This window comes from Sinocyclocheilus rhinocerous, unplaced genomic scaffold (assembly GCF_001515625.1).
Source record: "Sinocyclocheilus rhinocerous isolate Xijiao unplaced genomic scaffold, SAMN03320098_v1.1 scaffold400, whole genome shotgun sequence".
In the NCBI taxonomy this organism is placed as follows: Eukaryota; Metazoa; Chordata; class Actinopteri; order Cypriniformes; family Cyprinidae; genus Sinocyclocheilus; species Sinocyclocheilus rhinocerous.
In genome coordinates this window covers 614731-641002 of record NW_015666595.1, presented here as the reverse complement: position 1 = coordinate 641002, position 26272 = coordinate 614731, and the positions used below count along the sequence as shown (strand labels likewise).

The following is a 26272-nucleotide window of genomic DNA, read 5'->3' as shown; positions in this document are numbered from 1 at the left end:
CAGCCATTTTTCATTTAATAGCAGTGCTATTTAAGTATTATCTATATACTATTATAGTATTGCTTTTGTTCATCTTTTGTAAGTCGCCTTGGAGAACATCATCTGCTAAATGCATAAATGTAAATTTATTGATATTTTGAATTTGCTTTTTTAATATTTTCGAAATATATAAAAAAATATTTTTCATTTTAAGTTTTAGTCATTTTGCTATGTGCTTTTTTAGTTTTAAATTTCCCCCCCCCCCCCCATCAAATCATATAAGTCATCAAAGTATATTTTACTTACATTTTAAAAGTTGAAAATACAAAACAGTCTATAAAAAGTGTTAAAAATAACAGCAGCCTAGATATTCAATATTAAGACCATTGATGGCAGCAGCGCACAAAATCACAAAACCGGTGTTAACAATACAAAAACAAGTGTAAAAATTGATAAAATGTCAAAAAAACAGGCACCTTATATACATAGCGAACATAATATTTACAATAAAATACATTTCCGTATTAAAAAAGGCAATAAACATTAGTTAAAACAGTTACCCTGCCTGTTGTCGACTGCATTACTCTATTTAGTACTGCAGTTTGATTAAGTATCTTTGCACTCTTGGCTAAACTGGGACTTAAAAGACCCTCCACATGGACGACGCACACATATGCGGCTTAAAAACCTTCAGGGAGCCATATTTGAGTTGAAACACTCTGTTATGACCCAATATTGTTCTTTAAAGACATATTGTCCTTTTGTTTTGTTTACAAATGTTATGTTTCAAATCTACATGCCAGATTAAACACAATAAACACTTCTGGAGGATGAAATGCCATGACTATGGTCTATCTATAAAAGACATTAATAAATACTTCACAAACTGCATATAAAATTTCCGACAGATATATTACACCATGTGAAAGGAAAGACCTTCAGATGTTTGTAATTTCAGATCTATAAGACCTACGGATGTACAGAGTGACATTAGCACACTCTTTGGAGTGCAGTACACGAAACAGCCCCAAAGGGGCCACAGAATGCTCCAAACTGGAGTAAGGCAAGGTGCGAAACATTAGAATGTCACTGAACCCTTCTGGTGGTGTGTGATAACATCCCATTCAAGCATGTATACCAACCGCGGTGAAGACAGCTGAAGTGGTTGATGTTGAAAATGGTGTTTTGGGAACAGTGATATGGAACACTGTCCTTATATGTTGCACCTGAAACGCCTTTAAAATGACGTACATTGAAGAAAATTCAGATGTAAACAAGTGATAATGTCTGAAAAAATGCACCCCAGTGAAAACAAAAGCTCCGTTCTGTCTGAAAATGTCGACTTATTTCCATCTTCAAGTATCTCCAGGGAATGACATTTAGAACAACATCTGCTCTGAGACAAATATGTTCATGTGGATTAACACCACAGTTTCTTCTAATTGTTTTTCTTTCGTCATTTATCCGTCTGTCCTTAATTTATGAGGGCTAAATCACCAGCCACAACAATCTCCCAGAGAGTTCAAAAGTTGTCATTTCCTCCATTTGTTGGTTTAAAAAATCATGTCTGATGTCAGATTTTTGCAGTTTGTTTGCAAAAACATCAGATATTCTTGTCTTGCACCTTTTCCGTACTAGTGGTTTTAATTTAAGCTAAAAAACAAACCAAACTCAAGTTGTTTGTATACCAATCATACAGCAACCGTGGTCTTCATGCTGTAGATGCTAAAAACCGTAACGCACCATGAGTCCTATTCACCACATCTGTGGAAAATATAATAATCTAAGAACTTATTTCCATGTCTGAATAGTATTTGAAGACTTTGCGGATCCATTCAGAGTAGAAGGCCACGTTGACGAAGACGGCAGGACGTCTGGCGACGGCACATCCGCGGCCGTTGATGCTCACACCCACTATGACCTTGCTCTCGCCTTCCTGGCACACCAATGGGCCACCGTAGTCTTTCTGTAAGAGGTGAATCGATAAGAATAGAGGTCACACTCATGAAACAAACACCGTCATCTGAAACGATACTCCTCAAAAACCAGGAACTGACTCGTACCTCACAAACACCTTGGTCTCTCTTGCCTCCAGCACAGATTTTAGTCTCTGTAATGGGCAGAATACCCTTGTGGCTTTGAGAACACCTCTTGTTGCTGACAATCGGAAGCCCCACCATCTTCAGACTACCCTCATGACCTGTGCCTAACAGAGAGGTCAAAGGGTCAGTTTTAATAGAAATGTAATGGTCTGGAAAGGTTTGAATGCAAAATCAATTATCTTTATTTATTTGGCCCTATGTGTCTAAATAACTCAAGACGGGTTTGGAAAAATGAGTTAAATATGAGCTAAGAATGTTTAGTTTGTGCTAGTGTGTATTTTAATGATGCAGAGTCACATTAAATATTTGTGTATCTTGTTCTTGTTCCACAAGATACAAACATGAATAAAAGAGGTCATAATTCATTGGGATTATCATCAAGACCATCTGCTGAATGCATTCTGGAGCGGTGTTTTTTAAAGCCCAGTTTATATTAGCACTAGTTCAAAGGAAAAAGGAAGGAAAAAAGGTAGGAATGAAATAGAAATATTAATATTATCAAATTTAATGTAAAAAAAAATGCACATATTCATATAGTAACTTTCACAGAACAGAGTCGAAACAGAATGCAAACAGTAAAGAATAATTAACAATGGATCACTTGGATATTCATAATTTTTTGTAATAATTCAACAGTCCTCAGACTCAATTATTTATATAATAACCAGAGAAATATGTAATAATTATTTAAAAGACGTTTTTTTTTTAGGTTTTCAACCCAAAAATAAAATCAAAATCAACAATGACTATGTTTACATGGACCCTCATAATGAGATAATAATGAGATTTAAGCAACATTCCAATTAAACTTTACCTAATGTAAACAATAGTTTGATCGAATTGATGTAAACAAAGTCAATGTTGATGTATTGACTAGAACAGAACAGAATAGAATAGAATAGAATAGAATAGAATAGTACCTTTAGTGTCTCCCCAGCCGTACATGAGGCAGTAGGTGCCTTCTGCAACAGCACATCCTGCGACAGGAAGCAGCACAGTTCGCACATGCTCAGAGAGAGGGGCAGGCCTGGGCATAAGACTGTGAGTTACCAAAAGGATGGCTGGATGAATGAAAAGATGAATGGGCAGATGGATAAATGCACTTACGTTGTGAGTTTGAGCAGGGCCAAGTTGGATCCCTCAGGCCCGCAGACCACATGTGCGATCCGGAGACCCTGTGTGCCGGAGGACGCGTTGAGATGAAGAAGCCCCACCTGCACGGTGTACTCCGAGAGGTCAGGAACGCTGAGGAACGCGCAAGAAACACTATATATATATATATATATATATATAAGCATATATGTCAAGTACATGAGTTACATGTCAACTAAAATATGCAACTAGAGTATCAGAGTAAAATGTTGATTAGTCATTTTAGCCTTCTGAACATATATAATCTGATGTGGATCGCAGATGAAGCGGAGCGACTTTCTACAAGTGATACATATGTAAGTTGGCGAGCGTCCCTGGTAAAGTCATCTCCAGTGCTGATCAAGGCACATAGGTCAGTTCTAGCATCCAGCCCTGCCTTTGCCTTCATGCGAAGCACAAGATAGCTGAACCCACCAGGGAGCGGATCTGGGGAATGTAGAGATGATCTAAAAGCCAGACACGCACGCTCTCGTTCTCCTTCTGTCCCCCATTTCCCCCTCAAACTAAACAGAGCCAGCAGGTTTTCACTCAAGTGTCACTGAAGCAGATCCACAGGCATATATCATGCAGCCTAACACGGAGTCTAAACAGATGCACCACTGACAGAGCAGAGAGCCATCAGTCACAACTCGAGCGGATCTGTCACTACTGTCTCTAAAACCGGAAACTCTGGATCCACACGTCTCATAGAAAACATCAACTGACAGATGGGATCACAAGGCCTGAATCATGCACGCCCAAGAATGAGGAAAAGTCAAATGTGGTTTGTATTGCCAAGAGAGAGTGGCTAGTTAATAGCGGATGTAAGATGGGTTGAATGGAAGGATTACCAGGTAGAGAAGCACTGCTGATCAGTCAGAACCCATTCCTCTCTGATGAGAGAGCCACCGCACCAATGTCTGTTCCTGTAGGAGGAGAACCAATCAGAATGAGTCGTTAGGGCTACAAGAACTACTGTCGCCCATGCTATAAATATTAATTACATAGTTTTCTGAATTTTCTAGATACTAAAACTTATATTTGCAATACAAAATACAAGTAAATTTGACATTTTGTAAAGTAGATGTTATGCTCATTCTCAAACTTTTTTTTTCCGATAGAAAATGTACTTTCCTTAAATTATGTTGTAATGCTATACATGTAGAGTGCTGTAAGTGCTGCAATTCTTACCTAAAAGAGCTTTTTACCTGATTTAACCTATGAAATTAGTTTTGAAGGTATAAATATCTAGTTCAGTCATGAAACTCTGTATGGGTTTACATGCAATCTGCTTGCAATCACATCATTTCCTACATGGCACAAGCCGAATGGCCCCTGCTGATTTTGAAGTCTATGATGTTGCTTGCTCAACATTTAAATAGTCTGGATCAGTTAGCGCTAAGCTGGTCCTGCATCACACTATAAGATTTTCTCTAAAACCTTCCACCTCCCCCAGTTCCACCTGTCTAGATCTGCCTAGATCCAGGCTATATGCCTATTCATGCAGCAGCAGTGTGTATCTGTTGGCAGTAGCAAGTCCATACTTGCTCTGCAGCAGCGTGCGTAGCAAATCTAGTCCACCAAGAACAAATACTTTAACATTGTCATGTCCATTAACATGCTAAAACTATTCTGAGACTTGTCATGATTGAAATTAATGCATTTACATTCTTTCGTCAATATTATATAATATTTTTGATCTGAATAAAACTAGTTAATTTAGATGTTACCATATTCTGTGTATATTTAATATGCATTTAAAACATCACAGTACTATAGGTTGACTTAGATTATACATAATACTTCATACTGATCAAACAGGAAGTGTGTACCCTTTCTGAATGCTGACCACCCAGCTTCCATCCTCTGCCCGTTGTACCTGCATCCCCCCAACAATCCGTGTGGTTTTGTGTATAAAACAAGATGGTTTTGGTCCTTCACCTGCTGAGAGCAAAAGAGGTAACTGTTAGAGAAGACTTCATGAAAAATATAGTACAGTAAAAAAAGACACAATGTATATGCACTATAGAATATCATAGTCAGGTGGTTTCCGGACCCAGATTTGACATTGAACATAAAAACACAAAACTGTACAGGCCCAATAATAAGAAAAAATAACAGGCTGAAAAAAAAAGAAATTGACAATTATGTACAGCTTGTGAAAGCAAAGCAAATGAATCATCTGAGTCTATACAAATCAATAGGACACTTGTAGATATGTCTTTATTTTGCTTAGTGCTTAAATGTTTTATTTTGTATTTATTTTTTTTATATGATTTTATTCTGTTTTATTTTATTATTTGCATTTAGCATATTTTTTTCTTTGGTGCTTGTGACCACAAGAGGCCAGCGACCCACCAATTGAGAACCACTGCATGGTTATTATCTGCTAAAAATAATTGATATAAACTTACTCTTTTGATGGTCATCAGATGACACTGACTTACCTGAATAATAAAGACATTAAATGTTAGTTTGCACTCAAAACCAGCAACAAAATATTTATAATGAAACATTTGACGTGCATATTACCCCTTGTAAAAAAAATAAAAAAAATAAAAACTCAAATTTTCATGAATTAAAATGGTGATATTGTTGAAACTTAAAAAGAATCTAATGTAATTTGGATAAACCTATATACTGTATAATTATGGAACTATACCCAGAACATGTTTCCTATTATGATGTCGAATGCCAAGCCTACACAAACAGCATCTCATTCATCAACATGCACTAGCTGACCATCACAAACGTGTCTGAATGAAACAATTATAAAAATCCAGCTGCATGGCCACATAGATGAAGAGGATTGCATCTGTCTGGTGTTATAGTGTGACGCCTCGTTCGAGGAAACAATAACCACAGACACAAACTCACTACATAATATCCAACAGGTTTTGAAAGCTACAAATGATAACAAAATACCCCAGGCATGGAGGTCAAGAGACCCTGTCTGTCATCATAACCAGAGTTGTGTGCCATTCAGAATTAAATTGAGAATGTGTTTTACTTTCCAACTGGATTCCTGAATTTGAAATGAGGTTGTAGAATGTAGAATTTCAAGGAAAGGAATTTAGGGAAGTAGAAAATTTACTGCATATCGAATAAATTAATGTAACTAACAGTTATACATGTAGTTTTTACCTAGTACAGGGAAAAAGTCCAGACATAAAGATAGAACAAAAGACAAAATGATGAATGGACGGATGGATGGATAAATATACAGATTGACAATGGATGGATGGACAGATGAAGTATACAAAGGCATACAAACTGACGTATGTATAGACAGATAGACATACAGACAGATAGGTAGATATATGCTTGTCTACACTGGTCTTTTAACCAAAGAAAAGAGAAGAGAAACAGGAAGTAGGAAACTCACATCGGTCTAGTCCACAGTAGTCCCAGGGAATGGAGGAGTTGGACGTGTAACACCATGGTCCGTGCTTATCTCGGTCTGGATTCCTGCACAAGTTCAACTCTAAGCCCGCGCTGGCCTTCGCTGACTGCGTGTCTCTCCTACACACACACAAAAACAAAGAACAGGAAATCAGCTACTCAGTTCAGAGAAACAGGCCAGCACAAGAGGAATGGAAATGTTGACTCGTATGTCATTGTGTGACAAGATGTTCAAAGAAGGAATCATATTAAAATCATCCCTCCTGCACCCATAAAAGTTTGAAAGTATGAACTCAGAACTGTCAGTGCGGCTCTGCGTATTACACCACCTGTCCTCAAGCCAGCGCGAAACTGCACGCCAAGCGACTTCTACAGAGTTGACTTACAAAGAAAATAAATCCTAGAGCAAGACAGACAGCCCTCGGATCGCAGGGGCTGAAAACCCAGAATGAAAAATGTATAGGAAGCAAAGAGTGATAGAGTGGAGAGGTAATTTCTTGTCCCCAGTGACCGCTGAACAAGCCAACGTTGAGTTTTCTCAGAGACAACCTTTCGACCCCAAGTGAGGCAGACTCACTGGCTGGACGCCATTTGAAGAAGCTGATTGGCTTTGATCTGCCCGTGTTTTGAGAGCGGGGGACAGCACTTCTTGGGGTCAGAGGTCACTCCTGCAACATGTCCATCTGTCTGTGCCATTTTGGCTTTTAAAATTCCTGTAAATTAAGTAATGTTAACAGCTTAGTCCGAGCGGAGGGACTACAGGATGCTGAGCGAGCTGCTTTATGGGGCATTTGTCTCCCGTGGAACAGTGTGTGGTATTTTCTGTTCTCAGTGTATCAGTGATGAATATGAGCGGCCCGGCTCTCCCTTCTCTGTTTGTTATCACTGCCCTTAGTTCTCTTTCAATGTTGTAATACTGCCTGATAACTGCCTTTCAAAGCAAACTCAACATCACTGCTAATAAATGACTTCTACAAAGAAGTGGTTCTGGTTCCAAGAGTCAACAGGAACCCGAGAGAGAGCAAAAGTGCAAAGAAGCATTAAATATTTCAAAACCTAGTGAACTGCCTCACTGCCTAGATAGACAGCTGCCTTCTAAGACAGCATTCTAACTAGAATGGAACATCGTGAGTGACCAAAGCCCAAAGAACACTTTGGCCGTCCGCGTTCCGTGATGGTCTGACACTGTCCGTGGACGGTTTGGACTGGAGTGATCTACATAGTCAGGTGCCATAATGTAAAACATGGAAAAGCACAAAACACTCACAACTGATTTCAGTGAAGGCAATGCAAGATGAATGACACAATACTCAATACACAATATCTGTTAAGATTTTGGATAAAATACACAAATTTCAGGTAAAAGTGTAATTATTTAAAATTTTTGCCATTTTTAATTGTCAACTTAATATTGAGCATTGAAATAATTATTTTTTATAGTATATTATATAAACATTTTGCTTATTTGCCGGCCATCTTGGATTTTTTTTTCTCTCAATTCATTGCATAATTAAGTTAACTACCTTTTTTAAAAGATTAGCATTGAAAGTGTTTACAGCTTCTTAAATTTAAAAAAAATCTGTCATTGAGAAACAAACATTGACTGACCAGTACTCTCTATAATGGACATGCTCCATTAATTGTCCAGCGTGTCATTTCTGTAGTATCACCAAATGGAAGTTCAAAAATATTGACTGTTTCCATATAGGTTATTAGAGCCCTATAAAATCTGTTCTGCTTTAACAATTTAATGAAAAATTCACAATTGCTTTTATTTTTGAGCTGCAAAACAGAGGTTTAAATTAAAAATATGAATGAAAAATATTTGATATTCTACAAAATTCCTTAAAAAATAAGGTTTTAATAAATTGTATTATTATTATTACCAGGAGTACATTCTATTGTACAATAGTAATATATATCTGTCATCAATTCTTCAAGATAATACAAACTTTTATTTTGGCAGGTTGTAGTGTAGACCTGCGCTGCTCATTCACACAGATACAGATATTTAAATAGCTTAAATAGTCTTTTGCAGTGTAATATTTTCAATTGACACTAGTCCATAACACAGTTGATTAAGTGTACAGCCCTACTTATGATTTTGGACAATGGCAGCCAGTGGTTTTCTTTGAACACTGGAATAGAGCGTATTTTGACTTTGAAAAAAATGACACATGGCAGCTTTAAATGGTTTCAGTGATTTCATGGAAACATGTACCTGAATGTGTGGTCGGACCACAGCCCACAAGGAATACCAGATCTTGTTTTCGACAAATTACCACGGTAACTCTCCCCATTGTCTTCATAACATTCTAGGACACAGATAAAACAGACATAAAGATAACAATGTCAACAAGTATAAACACATGTATGTACCTTAAAATCCATGCTTATTCAAAGCTCCATGTTTAGATTATTTATGGATTTGCTGATTGTATCCATGCTGTCATGAAGTAAGCATGTTTGAAATAGCATTTTATTAGTGGGGGAGGGCCAATTTCACGTCAGGGGCCACTTTACAATTGGTGGTTGGCAAACATGTAAGGGAAAAAAGCTTTTGTCTGTGCCAACATCTGACTGAAGTTTGAGTGAATCCAGAGAGGCACTGCCCTGTCTCTCTGACCTGAAACCACAAAGGGACGCACGCTTCTGGTGAGAAATGTGTCTTTTGAAACACAAAGCTGGAACATTCATGAAAGAAGAGATTATTCTAACAGGACAGATTACACAATTTGTACAGAAGAATCTTTTTCTTTTAGGACTGCTTGTGTGACACAGACGAAGGGGAATGTGAGGGTACCCAGAACAAAACCACACTCGAGCTGGGTGCCAGATCTTTACAGGCAGTCTCCATACGTCCATGATGGCGCCTGTGCGCAAAACATCTTTCTCTTTCATCATTAAAATTCTTGTAAATTGTGATGAGCTAAGTGTTTTGGAACAACACAGTTCATTGTGTGGTTGAATATGGTTCATGCTTCCTAGCCATGCGGTGTGTGTAAGTGTGTTTTTGTATTTCAGTTAATAATCAAAAAACTTGTCTAATCAATTCAATTCAAAACATTTTAATCACTTAACATTTTAATGATTTATTACATTTTTACAATAAACCTACTTTAATAGGGCCCATTTTTCCAGAATTAATTTTTTATTAATATTTTATGATTTAATCATTTATTATCAAAAAGAAGTGGTGGTAATCAAATAAAAGCATAAAACAACCGACAATTTAATCTTTTAATGTAATAGAATGAAAAATTCACAATTGCTTTTATTTTTGGGCTACATAACAGAGGTTTAAATTAAAAATATAAATTAAAAATGGTTTAATATTCTGTGAAATGCCTTAAAAATAATGTTTTAATAAATTATTATATTATTATTATTATTACAAGGAGTACATTCTATTGTACAATTGTAATATATGTCTGTCATAATTTCTTCAAGATAAAACAAACTTTTATTTTGTCAGGTTGTAGTGAAAACCTGCACGGCTCATTCACAAAGATACACACAGACCATGCAGGCTTCATATATAAATAGCAGTCTTTTGCGGTTTAATATTCACAATAGACACTAGTTTGAATCACAACTGATTACGTGTTCCCTACTTATTATTTCAGACAATGGCAGCCAGTGGCTTTCTTTGTACACTGGAATAGTAAGTATTTTGACTTTGAAAAAAATGACACATGGCAGCTTTAAATGGTTTCAGTGATTTCATGGAAACATGTACCTGAATGTGTGGTCGGACCACAGCCCACAAGGAATACCAGATCTTGTTTTCGACAAATTACCACGGTAACTCTCCCCATTGTCTTCATAACATTCTAGGACACAGATAAAACAGACATAAAGATAACAATGTCAACAAGTATAAACACATGTATGTACCTTAAAATCCATGCTTATTCAAAGCTCCATGTTTAGATTATTTATGGATTTGCTGATTGTATCCATGCTGTCATGAAGTAAGCATGTTTGAAATAGCATTTTATTAGTGGGGGAGGGCCAATTTCACGTCAGGGGCCACTTTACAATTGGTGGTTGGCAAACATGTAAGGGAAAAAAGCTTTTGTCTGTGCCAACATCTGACTGAAGTTTGAGTGAATCCAGAGAGGCACTGCCCTGTCTCTCTGACCTGAAACCTCAAAGGGACTCTTCTGGTGAGAAATGTGTCTTTTGAATCACAAAGCTCGAACATACATGAAAACAAGAGATTATTCTAACAGAATTTTAAAACGGACTACACAATTTGTACAGAATAATCTTTTTCTTTTATGACTGCTTGTGTGACTCAGAGGAAGGGGAATGTGAGGGTACCCAGAACAAAACCACACTCGAGCTGGGTGCCAGATCTTTACAGGCAGTCTCCATACGTCCATGATGGCGCCTGTGCGCAAAACATCTTTGTCTTTCATCATTAAAATTCTTGTAAATTATGATGAGCTAAGCGTTTTGGAACAACACAATTCATTATGTGGCTTAACATGGTTCATGATTCCTAGCCATGCGGTGCAATACATGTGTGACAGTGTGTGTAAGTGTGTAAGATGTGTGCGCTCACCTGTGCTGTCAGAGCTCTCTGACTCACATCTGGGGATGTTGGTACAGAAAGCTTTGCGTACTTTTGGGTCTGTTGTGAAACACCAGGGAATTTCAGAGCCATCAGGGTTTCTGCAAAAGTTCTCCCTGAGATCCCTGGGTGGGACACAAACACAAACAATTTTGTCAATCATTTTTGCATGTATATTTTTCTTGCTTATTCTTTTTCAGGATGTCAGTAGTGGTTTAGGATCAGTCAGATGTGAGCAAACCCCAAATCCTAGCCCATAACTAGGAGCTAGAATATTGAAAAAACTTGGAATTTGCTTCTTTCGACTTTCGCCAGTAAGCAACCACCTAGCAACTAGGGCAATGTTTCAAATATTTACAATACTGTATATTTGCAATGTTTTTCCTGGATACATAAATTAAGCATCATTGTGAAAATTGTATGCATTTTTTTATTTGGTCATTAAGTTTCCTAAAGAAGGCATCATTAGACTTGTAACCTGCTAGAATGACAATGTTAAAAAAGAAATCAAACTGTCACTTAACTTATTCAAAACTCTGATTCAATGATTCAAATGATTTTTTTTTCCATGTGACGTTTTATATATTAAAAAGCTTTATTTAAAATGAATGCAGGTAAATATTACTGTACTGTATATTGTTGAAAATACAAATTTAGCAAAACACATTGTAGAAAACATGCCTTCTACATTTCACCAATTAATCTGAATCTAATTGGTTTCAGTAGCTGTTTGATGGTAATTAAGGTTCACCAAAAGGCTGTAAGAAATATATAAAATGTGTATGTATGTATTTTAATATTTTTAGCTATATTACCCAGCAACTACCTAAAAGTCTTAGAACTCATCAGAACACCTTAGCAACCACACAACAACATGCTAAAGTGTCCTGAAAAACATAAGTGTAGCATGACTCACTTGCATTTATAGTTGTGCGGTGTGTATGAATGGTTGTGAGGAAAGAGGGCGTCCCAGCGTTGACAGGTCACACCTGCAGGGGTCACATTGACTGTACCCCTGTAACCCTCTCCCTGACCCTGAAAACAAGAGGTGGTCACCTCCACTTCCACATCATTATCCGAGTCTGAACGAGAGAAAGGGAGAGAGAATGGCAGGAATTCCAAGCATCAGCATTTGAAAAATGTTTCCACTGGAAAGATGCCATGAATGAAATACAGGAGTAACACCTGAACCACAAGATTTACAAGTCAGTGCACCTGTACACAATCCCTGGGCTAAATTAAATATCACACACACATACAAGTATCTGCAATAGGAGAGTGGTTTCCTTCACAGCGCTAGAAACATTTAGCATGAATTAAACTCAAGACAGACAATATTCTGATTAGTATTCAACAATATAATGACAAATGTTTTATAGAATGAAAGGTGGAAAAGTGAACATACCACACACACTGATTATACAGTACTCCCATGGCGTGTTTTTGTGCATCGTGTAACACCACGGACGCACGTCATTATTGGGATTGCGGCAGTAGTTGTCATCCAGGCCTTTACCTACATGCCTATAAATACAGATACAAAGGAGCATATTGTAAAACACACAGTTGGGGTGTGTGTGTGTGTCTGTGTGTACATGTGAATATGTACCTGTGAGGCTGGTAGGTGTGTTTATGAGGTTTCTGTGAGTCCCATCTCTGGCACTCTTTCCCACTCTCTGTGTGATCCATGGGCCCTCTGTATGTTTCCCCATTACACTTCATACACTCCACTACAAACACACATGCACACAGGTATTACAAACACCAAATGCACACAATAGTGCACTATCATGCAGACAGTACAACAAACACAAATATACTGACATACAGTACTATATAGTATTGATGAAGTCATCTCTAACCTTCTGAACACGGGGGCAGCCCACATTCCTGGTGCCGAGTCTCAGTGAGTTCAGTGAAGCACCAGGGTCCACTTGGATCATTGTCTGGGTTTCGGCAGAAGTTCTGTCGCAGGTCAAACTTTTTGTGCCTTGCAGGCTTGAAACTGATAAATAAATATACACATAAGAAGAGAGGGAATGCATTTAGAAACAGAAATTTAGTTACTGTGATCAACCAGCCATTTTCCTAAAGGGCCACTGTCCTGCAGAGTTTAGCTCGAACTCTATTAAAACACATGAAAGAGCTATTCGGGGGCTTCAAGATTGCTAGAAACTTCCAGGCAGGTGTGTTGGAACAGGCTGGAGAAGAATGTTGCAGAGTGTTCCAGAAGCAGGATTGGACAGACCTGGTCTTTTAGAATATTGATTGAACAATTCAGATCAATTAGCCAAAAATATCAGCTTAGACAAGTATGAATTTTGAGTTTGTGCTAGCGCTGGTTCAGCTTGAGAACTCGCGTAGCTATGCTGTTCAACAGAAAAAACTCAGCAGATGAAGCGGTTTGACCAGCATGGTCATTTCTGTGAAGCTGGTTGGCTACCTGATGGAGCTAGTTAAAGCCCCTTTCATACAGAGCGTTGATCCCGGAAAATTGCTGGAAATTTGCCAGAGTGACTTCTGTGTGAATGCAAACACATTACTAGGCCCCGGGATGGGCCCAGTAACATTGCTGGAATCAGTCCTGGACCGAGACCAGTGTGAAAAAAAAGGCAGGACCAATGCCGTAAAGGGTGTGTCGTAGTGATGACACATGTTAAGAAATCTTAAGAACAAGCTTAAGAAACCTGGTGGTCTTTCAGCAGAGGTCCACACCAGGATAGTCTACATTCTACAGGATGTCCAAAATGGTCTACCACTGGGGTGTCCAATACTGCTCCTGAAGGGGCCACCTTATACACCTGAACCAGTTGATCAAGGTTTTCTGGATTACAAATAATTCTGAACAAGCATGTCGGAGAAGGTTGGAGCTAAACTGTGCAGGAAAGTGGCCCTCCAGGAGCAAGATTGGACACCACTGGTCAACCGGGTCCCACAGTCCTATACACCCGTGGTTCTCAATTCCACTCCTGGGTCACCACTTGTCTGCACATTTTGTATGTCTCTCTTATCTGACGCCCTCGGTTCAGTTCATGGATCTCCCTCCTAACGAGCCGATGATCTGAATCATGTGCGTTAAATAAGGAAGACATACAAAATGTGCAGAGCAGTGGTACCCCAGGACTGGAATTGAGAATCACTGCTATATACAATAAGCAGTATGGATGGTCTTCCACAGGAACCCTCAAATCCAACCCTGGAGGGCCACTGCCCTGCAGAGTTTAGCTCAAACCTTGATCGAACTCACCTACCTATATCTACTTTCTAGTAACTCTGTGATTAGCTTGCTCAGGTGTCTTTAAATAGGGTTGAAGCTAAACTCTGAGCTGGATTAGAGGAACCCTCTACCAGGTTGACTTGAATCAATCGTCTAAACCAGCCTGGACCAGCTAACAACCATGCAAACCAAGCACATTGTGCCCCAACAGATGCTATCTGATGATCTAAATCTAAGTGAACCCAAACCTTTGAAATGATCTGGAAAAATCCTGTTGCTTCTAAACCATCAACATAAGTTAGAATGGCACCAAATCAGGACACCATCTAAACAAAAGCCATGCAGAGCAGATGAATTTCTTAAACAACTGGGTTTTGAAAGGCTTGCAGTGCTGGATTGGACTGTATTCCTGCATCTGGATCTTGTGGTTGGTTCCACATGAGGCCTGAGATCTCTACAGCTAATGATGTTGTGCTAACAGATGTTAGCCAGCTATTTCTCTCTGGCTGGCAACAGACACTCTCGCACTCTGAATGCAATTCACTGGTCAAAACTGGTCATTTATTGGAAGTTTTTCGCTTGTGTTTGTACAAAAGGTTTACATCTCAAAAAGTGACATTTCAGGGCAGCAGGTCGCTGTTGGCTGCCCACCGGCTCTGGAACCAGCACCAACACCTTGTTGGTAGAAAAAGGGCTTGTGTTTTTTGTCTTCTCAGAGAAGATTTACTTGGCTCTTATCACCTTCTCTCTGATTGTTTTCTGCTGTCTCCCCATTTGGCTTGGCCGAATGGATGGGGCAGGTGGACATGTTGTGCTGGTGGACAGATTGAGAAGCTTGAGTCTGAGAGGAAAAAGATCTTATCACATGGAAAAAGGTTCGAAGGGATTCGAAGTCGGAAAGTACTGTTATCCATGGGGAAGAGAAGGTCTGGATTAGCATTTGTGCTCTAGTCTCGAATGCTGCTCGTATTTTAATGTCTGCGGCTTTGTGAGCTCAGCTGGAGGGCAGACAGAACATGACTTCAGTCCATAAATCCTCCTCCTCTCGTTCTTTCTCTATCTTTCTTTCATTCTCTCACCTCTAAAACCTTTATACAGCTTGTAAGCAGCGTAACTCGTAGAGCTAATAACATCTTGGCTAACAAGGACCTGGAAACAATTGACCACATTAACAGATTGGCTCGTGTTCACGCAGTCAAGGCATCACTCCGTACAGTCCCACTTAACTTCTGTTGTCAGAAAGATGACTCTCAACCAGCCAGGCCTGAAAGCAATCTCATCTGCAGTCCAGACTAATCAGCGATTGTTGGCAGACAGCATGCTGGCGGCAATTAACAGCTAATGGCTAAGTCTGTGCTAGGAACAGTGAGGACTATAGCGAAAATTGCTAGCTGTCAGAGATCATATGAAGGCTGCAAATGAGAAGTTTAGAGAGAATGAGTTACAGAGGAGTGAGTGGTTTAAGAGACAGAGGCAAGTATTCACTATGAATAGCGTTGTTTATTAGCGCCAGATATTTCCACAGTGTAAAAAAAAGGTAGATGCTATTTACACGGTGTAACAGATCTTAAATACTATTTATACAGAGTATAAATATTGTTAGATAATGTTTGCACACAGTGTAAATTGTAACAATTAGCAAGTGCAAACAGTGATAGATGCTATTCACACAAAGTGTAAATAGAAATTATATGCTATTTATACTAATGTAAATTGTTTGTGCTTTAATTGAATGCACCGGCTGCATTGTTGTAAAACCCGATTCACTAAAAAACAAAGACGAGTCACAATGCAGCATGTAGGTGCATGTTTCTATTGGCTGAGACAAATTTTTAGGGGAACTTTAATCGGTGCCTGTCTAAAAAATTAAACAAAAAAAAACCTTTCTGTTTTTTTTTTATTTTAAATTTTTTTTATTAAATTAAATTAAATTAAATGTTTACTTGTGTTCATGTGGGATGGACATATTCCAGGCTTGACACGTAATTCCAGTCTTTGTGAATGACCTTCTTCCCTTGTAGTTGACACCTGACCCAATGATGCACTCTCTCACATAGTCTGTGGAAAACATACGGCACACAGATATTCATATAATCTGAAACGATAAATGATGTTTACAGATTATACATTTCGTTGACATCCTGAGGTGATTTAAGTCTCCAAGCAAGAGTTTTACTGTCGATTACGGCATAAATCTAAATGTTCAACTCCAGTTCTTGCTGGAAACATAAACATACGGCATCTTGTTAACGTCAACACTTATCATCATGCTTTCTTATACTTTGTTTGCTGCCAAATGTCTTAAGCATGTGTTGTTTACAATGACAGAGGTGATTTTATACATAGGAAGGAGTCATTTCACACTTAAAGCCAGCGATCGAAACAAAAACGACTGGCATTTGCTCGGTATTACAACAAAAGGTTTACAGGAAACTTCAGAAGAAATAAAAGTAAAAAGTCAAGTGTGAGTGGACTTCTTCGAAAGTGTATTGCAAATATTTACCTTTCTTCTCGTAAAGGTCGTAATTGGGTTTTCGCTCTCTTTTTGCGCCTTCAGAGAAACGGTCGAAGGGAAGCAAGTGACATTTCCTGTTTATGTGGTCAAAGTAGAATGTCCTGTAAAGAGGCAAGTAGAGAAAACTAAAGACAACTGTTGGGTCAGAGATCCACATGGATCAGTTGAGGGTCTCATTTGTTAAACCATTTTTTCACCCAAAAATGAAAATTCTGTTCCCATTTACATACCGTCATGTCATTCCAAACCTGGATTACTTCATTTGTTATTGTCATTGTATAACTTTAACAATAACAATAACAAATTAAGTTCTGCAGAATGTAAAAGAAGATATTCTGAAGAATGTTTTTGTCCAGTTATTGGGGTTCAAAACAACACTGGTCCCCATTGACGTCAACTGTATAAACCAAAATAACACTAAAAAACAACAACAACATAAATAAATAATAAATGGTAAGTAAATGATAACAGAATTGTAATTTTTAGGTGAACTATCCCTTTAAACTTGTGTGTTTGTTTGATTACATGTGCATGTGTCACCTGCAGGACTTCTTGCTCTTGCTGCATTTGCGTGCGCAGTCATCCAGCGAGAGATTTCTACTTCGAGGAGATTCCGGACAGTCTGTACAAAGCAGCCGGCTGTTTTCACTTTTCTGATACCTTTGCAATGTCTGTTTCCTGCACTCTGAACAAAAGAGACAAGGAGATTAAACACAAACACATATGCAGATACTTAAAACACACGTACATGCACACTCGTAATCTCATACATGTGGGAGCTGTCACACACATTATCAGAAGGGTCGTTCTCAGGAAATGGTGCCATTTGTGCCCAATTTGTGTCTCTGTGACGTAAAACTGATATAATTTGACAGATTTGACCCTTTTTAGCGTGTGATGTGAAATTATTTTTTAAATAGTATTATCTTTAAATGTTTGTTTTACATCAGCAATACATTTTAATAGGCTACATATAAAGAAATTGCCTGAATTTTCGTTTTATTTAAATTTAAATAACCATCCTCTTTCTAAGCTGGTTTTTAAAATTATTATCAAAATTTTGGGGGCTGTAAGATTTTTTTTTTTTTTTACATCTTTTTGAAAGTCTCTTTTGCTCACCAAAGCTACATTTATTACATAAAACAGTAATATTGTGAAATATTATTATAATTTAAAACAACTGTTTATATTTTATATTATATTTATGAAATAACTGTTTCTATTTTGATACATTTAAAAATGTTATTCCAGTGATGGCAAAGCTGAATTTTCAGCAGTCATTATTTCAGTCTTCAGTGTCACATGATCCTTCAGAAATCATTCTAATATGCTGATTTGCTGCTCAAGAAATATATATATATATTATTATCAATGTTGAAAACAGCTGTGCTGCTTAATATTTTTAAGCATAAAATGTGATACATTATTTTCAAGATTCTTTGATGTCAAAGGGTCTTAAACAAAAGCAAGCAGAGTAAACTTAACTAGAGTCATCAGCATTCATATCCTTTCACATTAGCAAAATCAGGTTTCTGGTTGCTATTTTATGACTGTCTCTTCTGCAGAAATGAATGAGAGGCCAGTGAGAGGGGCCCAGACTCTCATGATTCACTGCACTCTGGTGCTCCGAGGACATTCCCGAAGTCAGTTTACATTCATGTGCAAAGCTCACATTGTAACTCCCACACTAAAACATATCCATAATCTTTCTAGTGTTTTCAGGTCCAACATCTTCCTTACACTCTTTATTTGCTGATAAGCACTATTAAATGTTGACCATACAGGAACAGTTCACCCAAAACGTCATTATTGTCTCCTATTGTCTTATCAAAGTAGTCTATACAACTCATGCACAGTATTTCAAGTCTTCTGAATCATATGAATCCTTTGTGTGAGGAACACACTGAAATGTAAGACATTATTCACTGACAATCTTCCCAATGGTGAGTTAGATGTGCTGCTCTCAAACTTTCCTGAGGATGGTACTCCCCTAGTTATGCTTGGAGACTTCAACATCCACCTAGATAAACCTCAGGCTGCAGACTTCCACACTCTGCTTGCTTCTTTTGATCTCAAGCGAGTATTAACTACGGCTACTCACAAATCAGGCAACCAACTGGACCTTATTTACACACGACACTGCTCCACTGATCATGTGCTTGTTACTCCACTACACACCTCGGATCACTTCCTCTCACCCTCCCGGCTATCTGCTATGGTTTCCTCTTTGCTTCCTTCTCCTGAACAGTTATCATCTCTTGATTTTAACCGTGCTACTGATACTTTCTGCTCCACTCTTGCGTCTTGTTTAGACACTGTCTGCCCCTTGTCTTCCAGGCCAGCTCGTACCACCTCTTCTGCCCCTTGGCTATCTGATGTTCTCCGTGAGTATCGAGCCGAAAAGAACGCATGTCACACCTCTGTTCATCAATTTGCACTGGCTACCAGTAGCTGCTCGCATTAAATTCAAGGCATTAATGTTTGCCTACAAAACCACCACTGGCTCTGCACCCCTTTACCTAAATTCATTACTTCAGAGTTATGTGCCCTCTAGAAGCTTGCGTTCTGCAAGTGAACGGCGTATTATTGTGCCATCTCAAAGAGGCACAAAATCACTTTCACAGACTTTTTCATTAACTGTTCCCTTCTGGTGGAATGACCTGCCCAACTCAATCCGAGCAGCTGAGTCCTTAGCCATCTTCAACGAACGACTAAAAACACATCTGTTCCACCTTTATTTGACCCTCTAACTCTAACACTTTCTATTCTATTTTAATTCTACTTTATCTATATTTATCTTTTTTTATTTTTTATTCTTTATTTAAAAACAACAACAACAAAAAACAAACAAACGCTAGCTTTCTATTTTTTCTATTCTATCTACTTGTTTTTCTTTGTTTGTGTGTGTGTGTATATGTGTGTAAATGTGTGTAAATGTGTGTGTGTGTGTGTGTATAATATATATATATATATATATATATATATATACACACCTTGCTACGTGTACTGCGTTAGGCTAACCGAGACTTGTCATTTGCACTTATATATTGTTGCTCTTTTGTTAGTTTTGACTGCTTTTATTGTCCTCATTTGTAAGTCGCTTTGGATAAAAGCGTCTGCTAAATGACTAAATGTAAATGTAAATGTAAAAAAATCTTACATATTGTGCCTTTAACTGGAGAACAGCAGGAACCAGACCACTGAGTCAGAGAGTTCATGCACTGTGTATTTGAGGCTTCTGGACTTGTGAAGTCAACAAAGGTGTTGCATTTGTAGCTCACAAGCTTGCTCACAAGGATCCATTTGCAGACCTTCAAAGCACACTTCTGCCTAATTTACAGTGATATGGACTCCACAGTGAACTACTACTGTAAGGGCTTAAGGCCCCATATAATTCAAGCGAAAGCTAGGAACAAACTGGTGCGATGTCATTTCAAATAACAAAGTTCAGGCCAAAACAAAGTTTGTTTGGAGTTCGTTTTGGGAGTTTGAAACAACTTGCCATATCTAACTTTCTGAAAAAATTAGCTCCACTGGCGATCCCCTTCGAACTATGATTGGTTTATAGCTCCGCCTTCTTTGATGTGACATTTTTTTTGTTAATTTCTTCTGTTCAGTCCATCAAGGTCAGATGTCCGAGAGTAAAATCATGAACACACCGAAGAGCTGCTTTATAGGAGAAACTGAAAGTGACACTGTGTCGCTAAATTGCTGAGCTGGAAAAGAGCTTCTCTCAGCACTACGGGTAGAGTCGGGATGTTCGCTTACAGTATACCACTGCAAAGGTATTTCAAACTTCTTTTTACCCCTAAGCGAAGAATGAAAAAAAATAAAAACTTCGCCATGAATATACTGAGGCCTTTAAGGTCACATCTGCGAAATTTAAGCTAATTCCAGGCTTGACACAAAAACAGGTCATGTGTCCATTGTCAGTAGTGCAGAGATGTATGAAGCACACCTCTGGTATGCTGTTGGTCAGCACGGCAAATTTGCATAACCAACTTGAACTTGAGCGAAATCTGTGTGGGGAACTTATTCGCCCTCAGAAGAAACACGTGGATTCCTATTTGAATGACTGCAAATTTCACCAAGCAACAGTAAATGTGACTGCACCTTTAGGGTGGCAAAAACATTTCAGCTGCTCACAAATTGGACTAAATATTTTGTTGTAGGAATCATTGTTCAAGAATCATTGAATCACAAATGTTACCAATGAATAACTTAAATTTCAGTCTGTTCCAATCTATCAAATGACTCCCAATACTTGGAATGCAGCATACAAGTTTTAAGTGTACAATGTAGTTTTAAGTTTGACAGGCATGCTTGCTTCATTTTGGGTGAACTATCCCTTTTAAAAACTGATAATAGAAGTTTACATATCTCTCCCATATGCTATCTCACTCAGCGTGGGCATGAACTTGGATCTGCTCTGCGCAGTAGTCCTGGGCCCGGTGCCTTGATTATCAAGTGATTTGGTAAACTGTTGAAAATCAGTGGTGTAAGGTGACACGTGCAGTGCTGGCGAATCTCCTGCCGAACTCTTGTGGCTAAAGCGGTTTTGGTGAGAACACATTATTAATGTTTGGGCCGCATCTGAACACATCTGGATTTCATCGAGTTGCTCTTCAAACATTGATCTTTTCCTTCAGCGCCCCAATTAGACTCCTTTAAATTCCTCTTTCTGGCCTGTCGGGGGCATCTTTATCTCCCAGACTGCTTATTAGATTTGGCTAAATCTCTTTCTTAAATAACAACGGGATGGTGTTTATGGTAGCAATGAGGACGGGCATCACAGAAACATCAGCATTAATGGTTTCAGTCTGACTCACTAATGTCCTTTCCTTTCCTAAAGCTTCAGTGAAAGTTTGAAGAACTTCTCGTTCTGTGTTTACGCAGCACATCTGGTCCGGTGAATATTTGTAATGGTGAAATACAGGAGAAACGGCTCTGTCCAGATGTTGCACAGCACGTCGATAACGCCCGCTTTAGAGAGTCCATTCACCCCATATGTGCTTTTGCCCATTGCGGGAAATGTGCACACTGGGAAGGGTCTGTTGCATTGCTGTAGCGCATCTAACGATGCATGTCACTTTTATTCAGCATCAGTTTCTTCAGTGGAACAGGACTGAAAGTAGCGTATGTGTTGGCGCTTTTATAAACCTTTCGCAGTTTCAGGCCCCCTGAGGATGATACTGCAAAAAAATGTCTTGCTAAAAGACACAATGGTGGTAATGAATGGATCATCACTTGTGGGATTTGAACCTACAACCTACCAGCCCAGATCTTTGACCACTAGGCCACACCAGCCCATATCCTCTGCTCTACGTGATGCATGTAACATCTTCAGGCTTCAGTTTATGAGACTGAAACATGAGAAAAGGTCAATGGATTTGTGTAAAATCCAAACCAAATATACATTAGTGTGAATGGGGACAGTATGAAAACTATGGCTTCCTAAACATAATTATATTAAAAACCCCTTGGATTGTTTATTTGTATTTTTAGCTTTCCACCTAAAAGTTGGGAGGATTTTCTTTTATTAAATTGATTTAAACTCAAACAAACCCCTCAGTCACTCTGTGTGGAGAAAAAGATGAGCTCCTTTTTCAGCAATCCTTAACCTTCCAACAATTTACCATGATAACCATAGTTTCTACTATACACTGTAAATATGTAATCTTTATAATAATATCTTGCATTTCTAAGAGTTTAGAGTTTCAGTAAAGTCATTCAAAGCGGCTGAGAAGTGCAATGAACTTACAGCTGGTCGTAACCTACTGGTCGTAACCATTTTGCAACAATTAAACTTCATTCAAAGGTAATAAAGTTTAATTAAACCCAATTTTAGTGCATTGGGAGTGAGAGTTTACAGTTTACTTTGTCATTAATACGAGATCTCCTTCAGACAGAGGAAGAATCCTCTGGAATATTTTTGTCATTTTTTAAATTTCTTGTGAGGACATGATGGCTTGTAGTAGTTTCACTAGAGTATGACTGCAGTAAATATGGTATTTGATCACCATGGTAAGTTTTGGCACGAGAAAAAGAGTCTTAAATGCAGGACATACACAAAATAATATCCAATATCCTCACAATCACAGTTACCCTCAAAATGCATTTATAAACAAGCACATCACTTTTCAAAAACAACATGAATAATAATAATAATAATTTGTCATTGCTGTAGAACAACGAAATTACATTAGAGCATCAATCGACAGTGCAATTTCATAAGTGCAAAGTAGTCATGAATACATAACTTAATGAACTTCTGTTTAATCTATGTAATATTTCTCAAAGCAATCTAACAGTCACCTATTTGCATTGTGTTGTACACGATTTAAAACACGATCAGTTAATCAATAACGCACTTTGACTTCACTTGCGCATTACGCGCTGGTCACTCACCCACATCCACAGAAAGTAAGACGCACAGAAGAGCTTGATAAATCCACATTATGTCCGATTTCATTATTCTCGGTCTGATATTCCAGGATTTGGGATGGAGAGTTTATAAGGTCCGAGCTGGTGCTGCTGCTGCTGGTGTGAGTGATGAACAGAAACGGATCGCAGCGATCTCTCTTTCGCTCTCTCTCTCTTGCGCACACGCACGCACGCACAACATTTGCGTTTATTGGCGAGTTTAATCTTAAAGTTGGAAGTGGATGTGGGATTTATCAGAACATAGACGGATGAACGCGTCATTTCCTGGAGCTTTGACTGATAACCACATTAGAGACATGCATTCTGGCCATGAAATGTGCGTATTAAGTGAGTGATGACTAATAATGATGAAAGTACTCTTAAAGTGTGATTGCTTTGTGGAGATTCTTGTAATTAAAATCTGCTTCGTTCGTCATTTGTGTGATATATAGGCACAATATGGAAACTAAATTAATATTAAATTAATACTAAACAACAATATACATATGTACAATGTAAATAAAACGTACCTGAGGAGCAAGACTAGATACAACGTCTTTAGGTTTTGGTTATGATTACATGAGTAGTAGTTCACCCCTCAAATTAAAGTTCTTTCATTTACTTACCCTCATGTCGTTCTAAAGCAGTATTCTTCAGACTTGGAACACAAAATGGAGAAACACTGAAGAATTGTTCTGCTGCTCTTTTCCATGCAATTACAATGAATGGGTACTGGAGCTTTTGAGCTTCAAAAAGGACACAAAAACACCATAAAAGTCCATAAAAGTGGTTCACGTGTCTCATGCATTACATATTACAAACTGTCTGAAGTCGACTATTTTGGCTCAAATTTAGAAATCAAAGTATTTGACCTGTAAAATTTAATTCTCAGCATATTTCTTGATAGAAAACTTTTTTTCCTCAATTTGAGACATTCTTTAGTGGTCAACCATGTTAATTTTATTCACACATCAGAGCTCATTTAGTAACTCAGAGTAAAATCTTTATAGCACATAAAAGGGGGGCTCTGAAATGAATATACTGAAATTTGAATCTAGTTTGCTGGGAAGGCTTTCTATAACCTTTCTAAGATATGCATTTTCACATAATTTATGGGAAGTTAAGAAATATTTACTTGTAATTATTGCAGACTTCAAACTCAGCACTGTAATATTGCAACACTTAATATTGCAAAAGTAATACATCATCAGCATCAATGCTTGCACCGATGGTTAAATGAAACAGTCCCTAAAAAGTGGATTTGAGACAGCTACCCTTTTGACATTAGTTCTCATTCACTATTCTTATTCATCAACCAGAAGATAGAACCAATCCAAAGAAAATTCCCGAAACAAAGTGAACTTCTGAGAAGTTACAGCACAGCCCTTCGCCATGAAACTAAGCTATCCAAGAGACTAAAGCAGTCATCTGTCAGGTCACCTCCAGGCATAGAATAGTTTGATTGCAATCTGAAAATGAAATCATGGTGGGGGGATTGGGAGTAAGTGAATGGCTGACCACTTCACACCCACCCTGTTTTTCCACAGCAAAGCCAATATATGCAGTATAAGCAACAGCATCAATAAAGAAAGAATCTCCCGCTTTGAATGCTGGTCAGAGTGGCACAGCTGGAAGCAATCCCATTCCGATTGCCGATCGCTGGGCTTCATGTTTAACTAAGTGTTCTTGAGTATTTAGACGCGAACCATGTGGAGGGCACAATCATTATTTCACAGGAAATCCACACTTTGGCCGTTAATGGGCAGTTCTAAATGCCCTCTAGAGAACGAGAGAGAGACATAGAAAGAGGTGAAACGCAGACCTTGGATTCTTTCTCATTAAGTCGCGTGGAGCTTTTAAAGTTGGCCTAACTGTTGAAATGTTTGCATTGCGTTATGTGTGGTGAGCAGGTGGGCCCAAGCAGCATGCTGACCAGCCGGCAGCAGTGGAGCCCAGGTGTCAGCGTGTCAGTCAGAGGGAGAGAGCAGTGCCTTGCGGGGCTGTTGGGGAGAATGTGGCCAGATTAAATGCTATGACTTAAATACATCAGGCTGGGCTTCGACCACCACCCAATCCCCATGGGCGGCTCGGCCTGGTGAAGCCCATTACAAAGCTGCACAATTGGAATGAATTCCACCCTTTTCCACTGCAGGTTTTACTGTGAAAAGAACTAGTTTTACAACAAGATGAAAGGGTCTTTATTGAGCAAATGATAACGATACAGTCCCATTTGTCAGAACATCTGTCCATGTCATGTATCACACTCCATAGTGACAGCTGTTCTGTGGGATGGGTCTGCTCAGGACAAGCATTCCCCCACATGATACAGTGAGAAGCATCAGGACATTTTGTCCATTTATGCAGCTTTGTGTTGAGTAGACTTGTCCACAGAGAAATCTCATTTGTCCAAAATCCTGCTTCACATAACGCGTGCTAATAATTTGCAATGCAAGGAAAGTAGCGACAGATAATTTCTTCCATATTGTGGCATATATATATATATATATATATATATCTAAATAAGATGAATTCTAGAAAAAAGAAAAAAAAGAAAGTAGTGTGGAACTTGATTCTATCCATTGGTTGTTGATTGGATGGAGGCAGATCTGAATTCAATTGTAGTTGATTGTAAGAAATGGGAAGGGTTTAAAGGGATAGTCCACTCAAAAAATAAAATTTCTGTCATCATACTCACCTTCATATAATGCCAAACCTGTATGCCTTTCGATCTTCTGAGGAACACAAAAGAAGATATTTTGAAGAATGTTAGCCTAACAGTTTCAGATCCCATTGACTTCAAAAGTAGTTTTGTCCATACTGGATAAAACATTGGTTTAATGCTGTTACTGCAAAATATGCAGGTCCATGGTTTATTATTAATCGTGTAGTGATGTATGAAGCACACACAGAAATCACTTTAACAC

The 26272-nt window shown here is 38.4% G+C and overlaps 1 protein-coding gene across 1 annotated transcript; it reads right to left on the bottom strand.

The window, feature by feature from the left end:
* Positions 1-957: 957 nt before the first annotated feature.
* LOC107732993 (hepatocyte growth factor-like) lies at positions 958-23453 on the bottom strand. The gene is made up of 18 exons (XM_016544482.1): positions 23334-23453; positions 17466-17610; positions 16914-17026; positions 16354-16468; positions 13056-13198; positions 12803-12923; positions 12599-12717; positions 12110-12275; positions 11185-11318; positions 10354-10447; positions 6598-6734; positions 5627-5659; positions 5045-5153; positions 4064-4138; positions 3189-3326; positions 3002-3108; positions 2043-2185; positions 958-1945 (listed from the first exon to the last, which is right to left on the bottom strand). The coding sequence occupies exons 1-18, from the start codon at positions 23395-23397 to the stop codon at positions 1763-1765; spliced, it is 2139 nt and encodes a 712-aa protein (XP_016399968.1). The 5' UTR covers positions 23398-23453; the 3' UTR covers positions 958-1762.
* Positions 23454-26272: the final 2819 nt, after the last annotated feature.

Bases quoted from the DNA above. Each gene is read 5' to 3' on its own strand.
- LOC107732993 (XM_016544482.1), bottom strand. From the start codon at position 23,397: ATGAAATCGGACATAATGTGGATTTATCAAGCTCTTCTGTGCGTCTTA. The intron at 17,611-23,333 runs GTGAGTGACCAG...TCTTTTGTTCAG, and splicing joins CTTACTTTCTGTGGATGTGG to AGTGCAGGAAACAGACATTG. The intron at 2,186-3,001 runs GTACTATTCTAT...CCTCTCTGTTAG, and splicing joins CGGCTGGGGAGACACTAAAG to GCACAGGTCATGAGGGTAGT.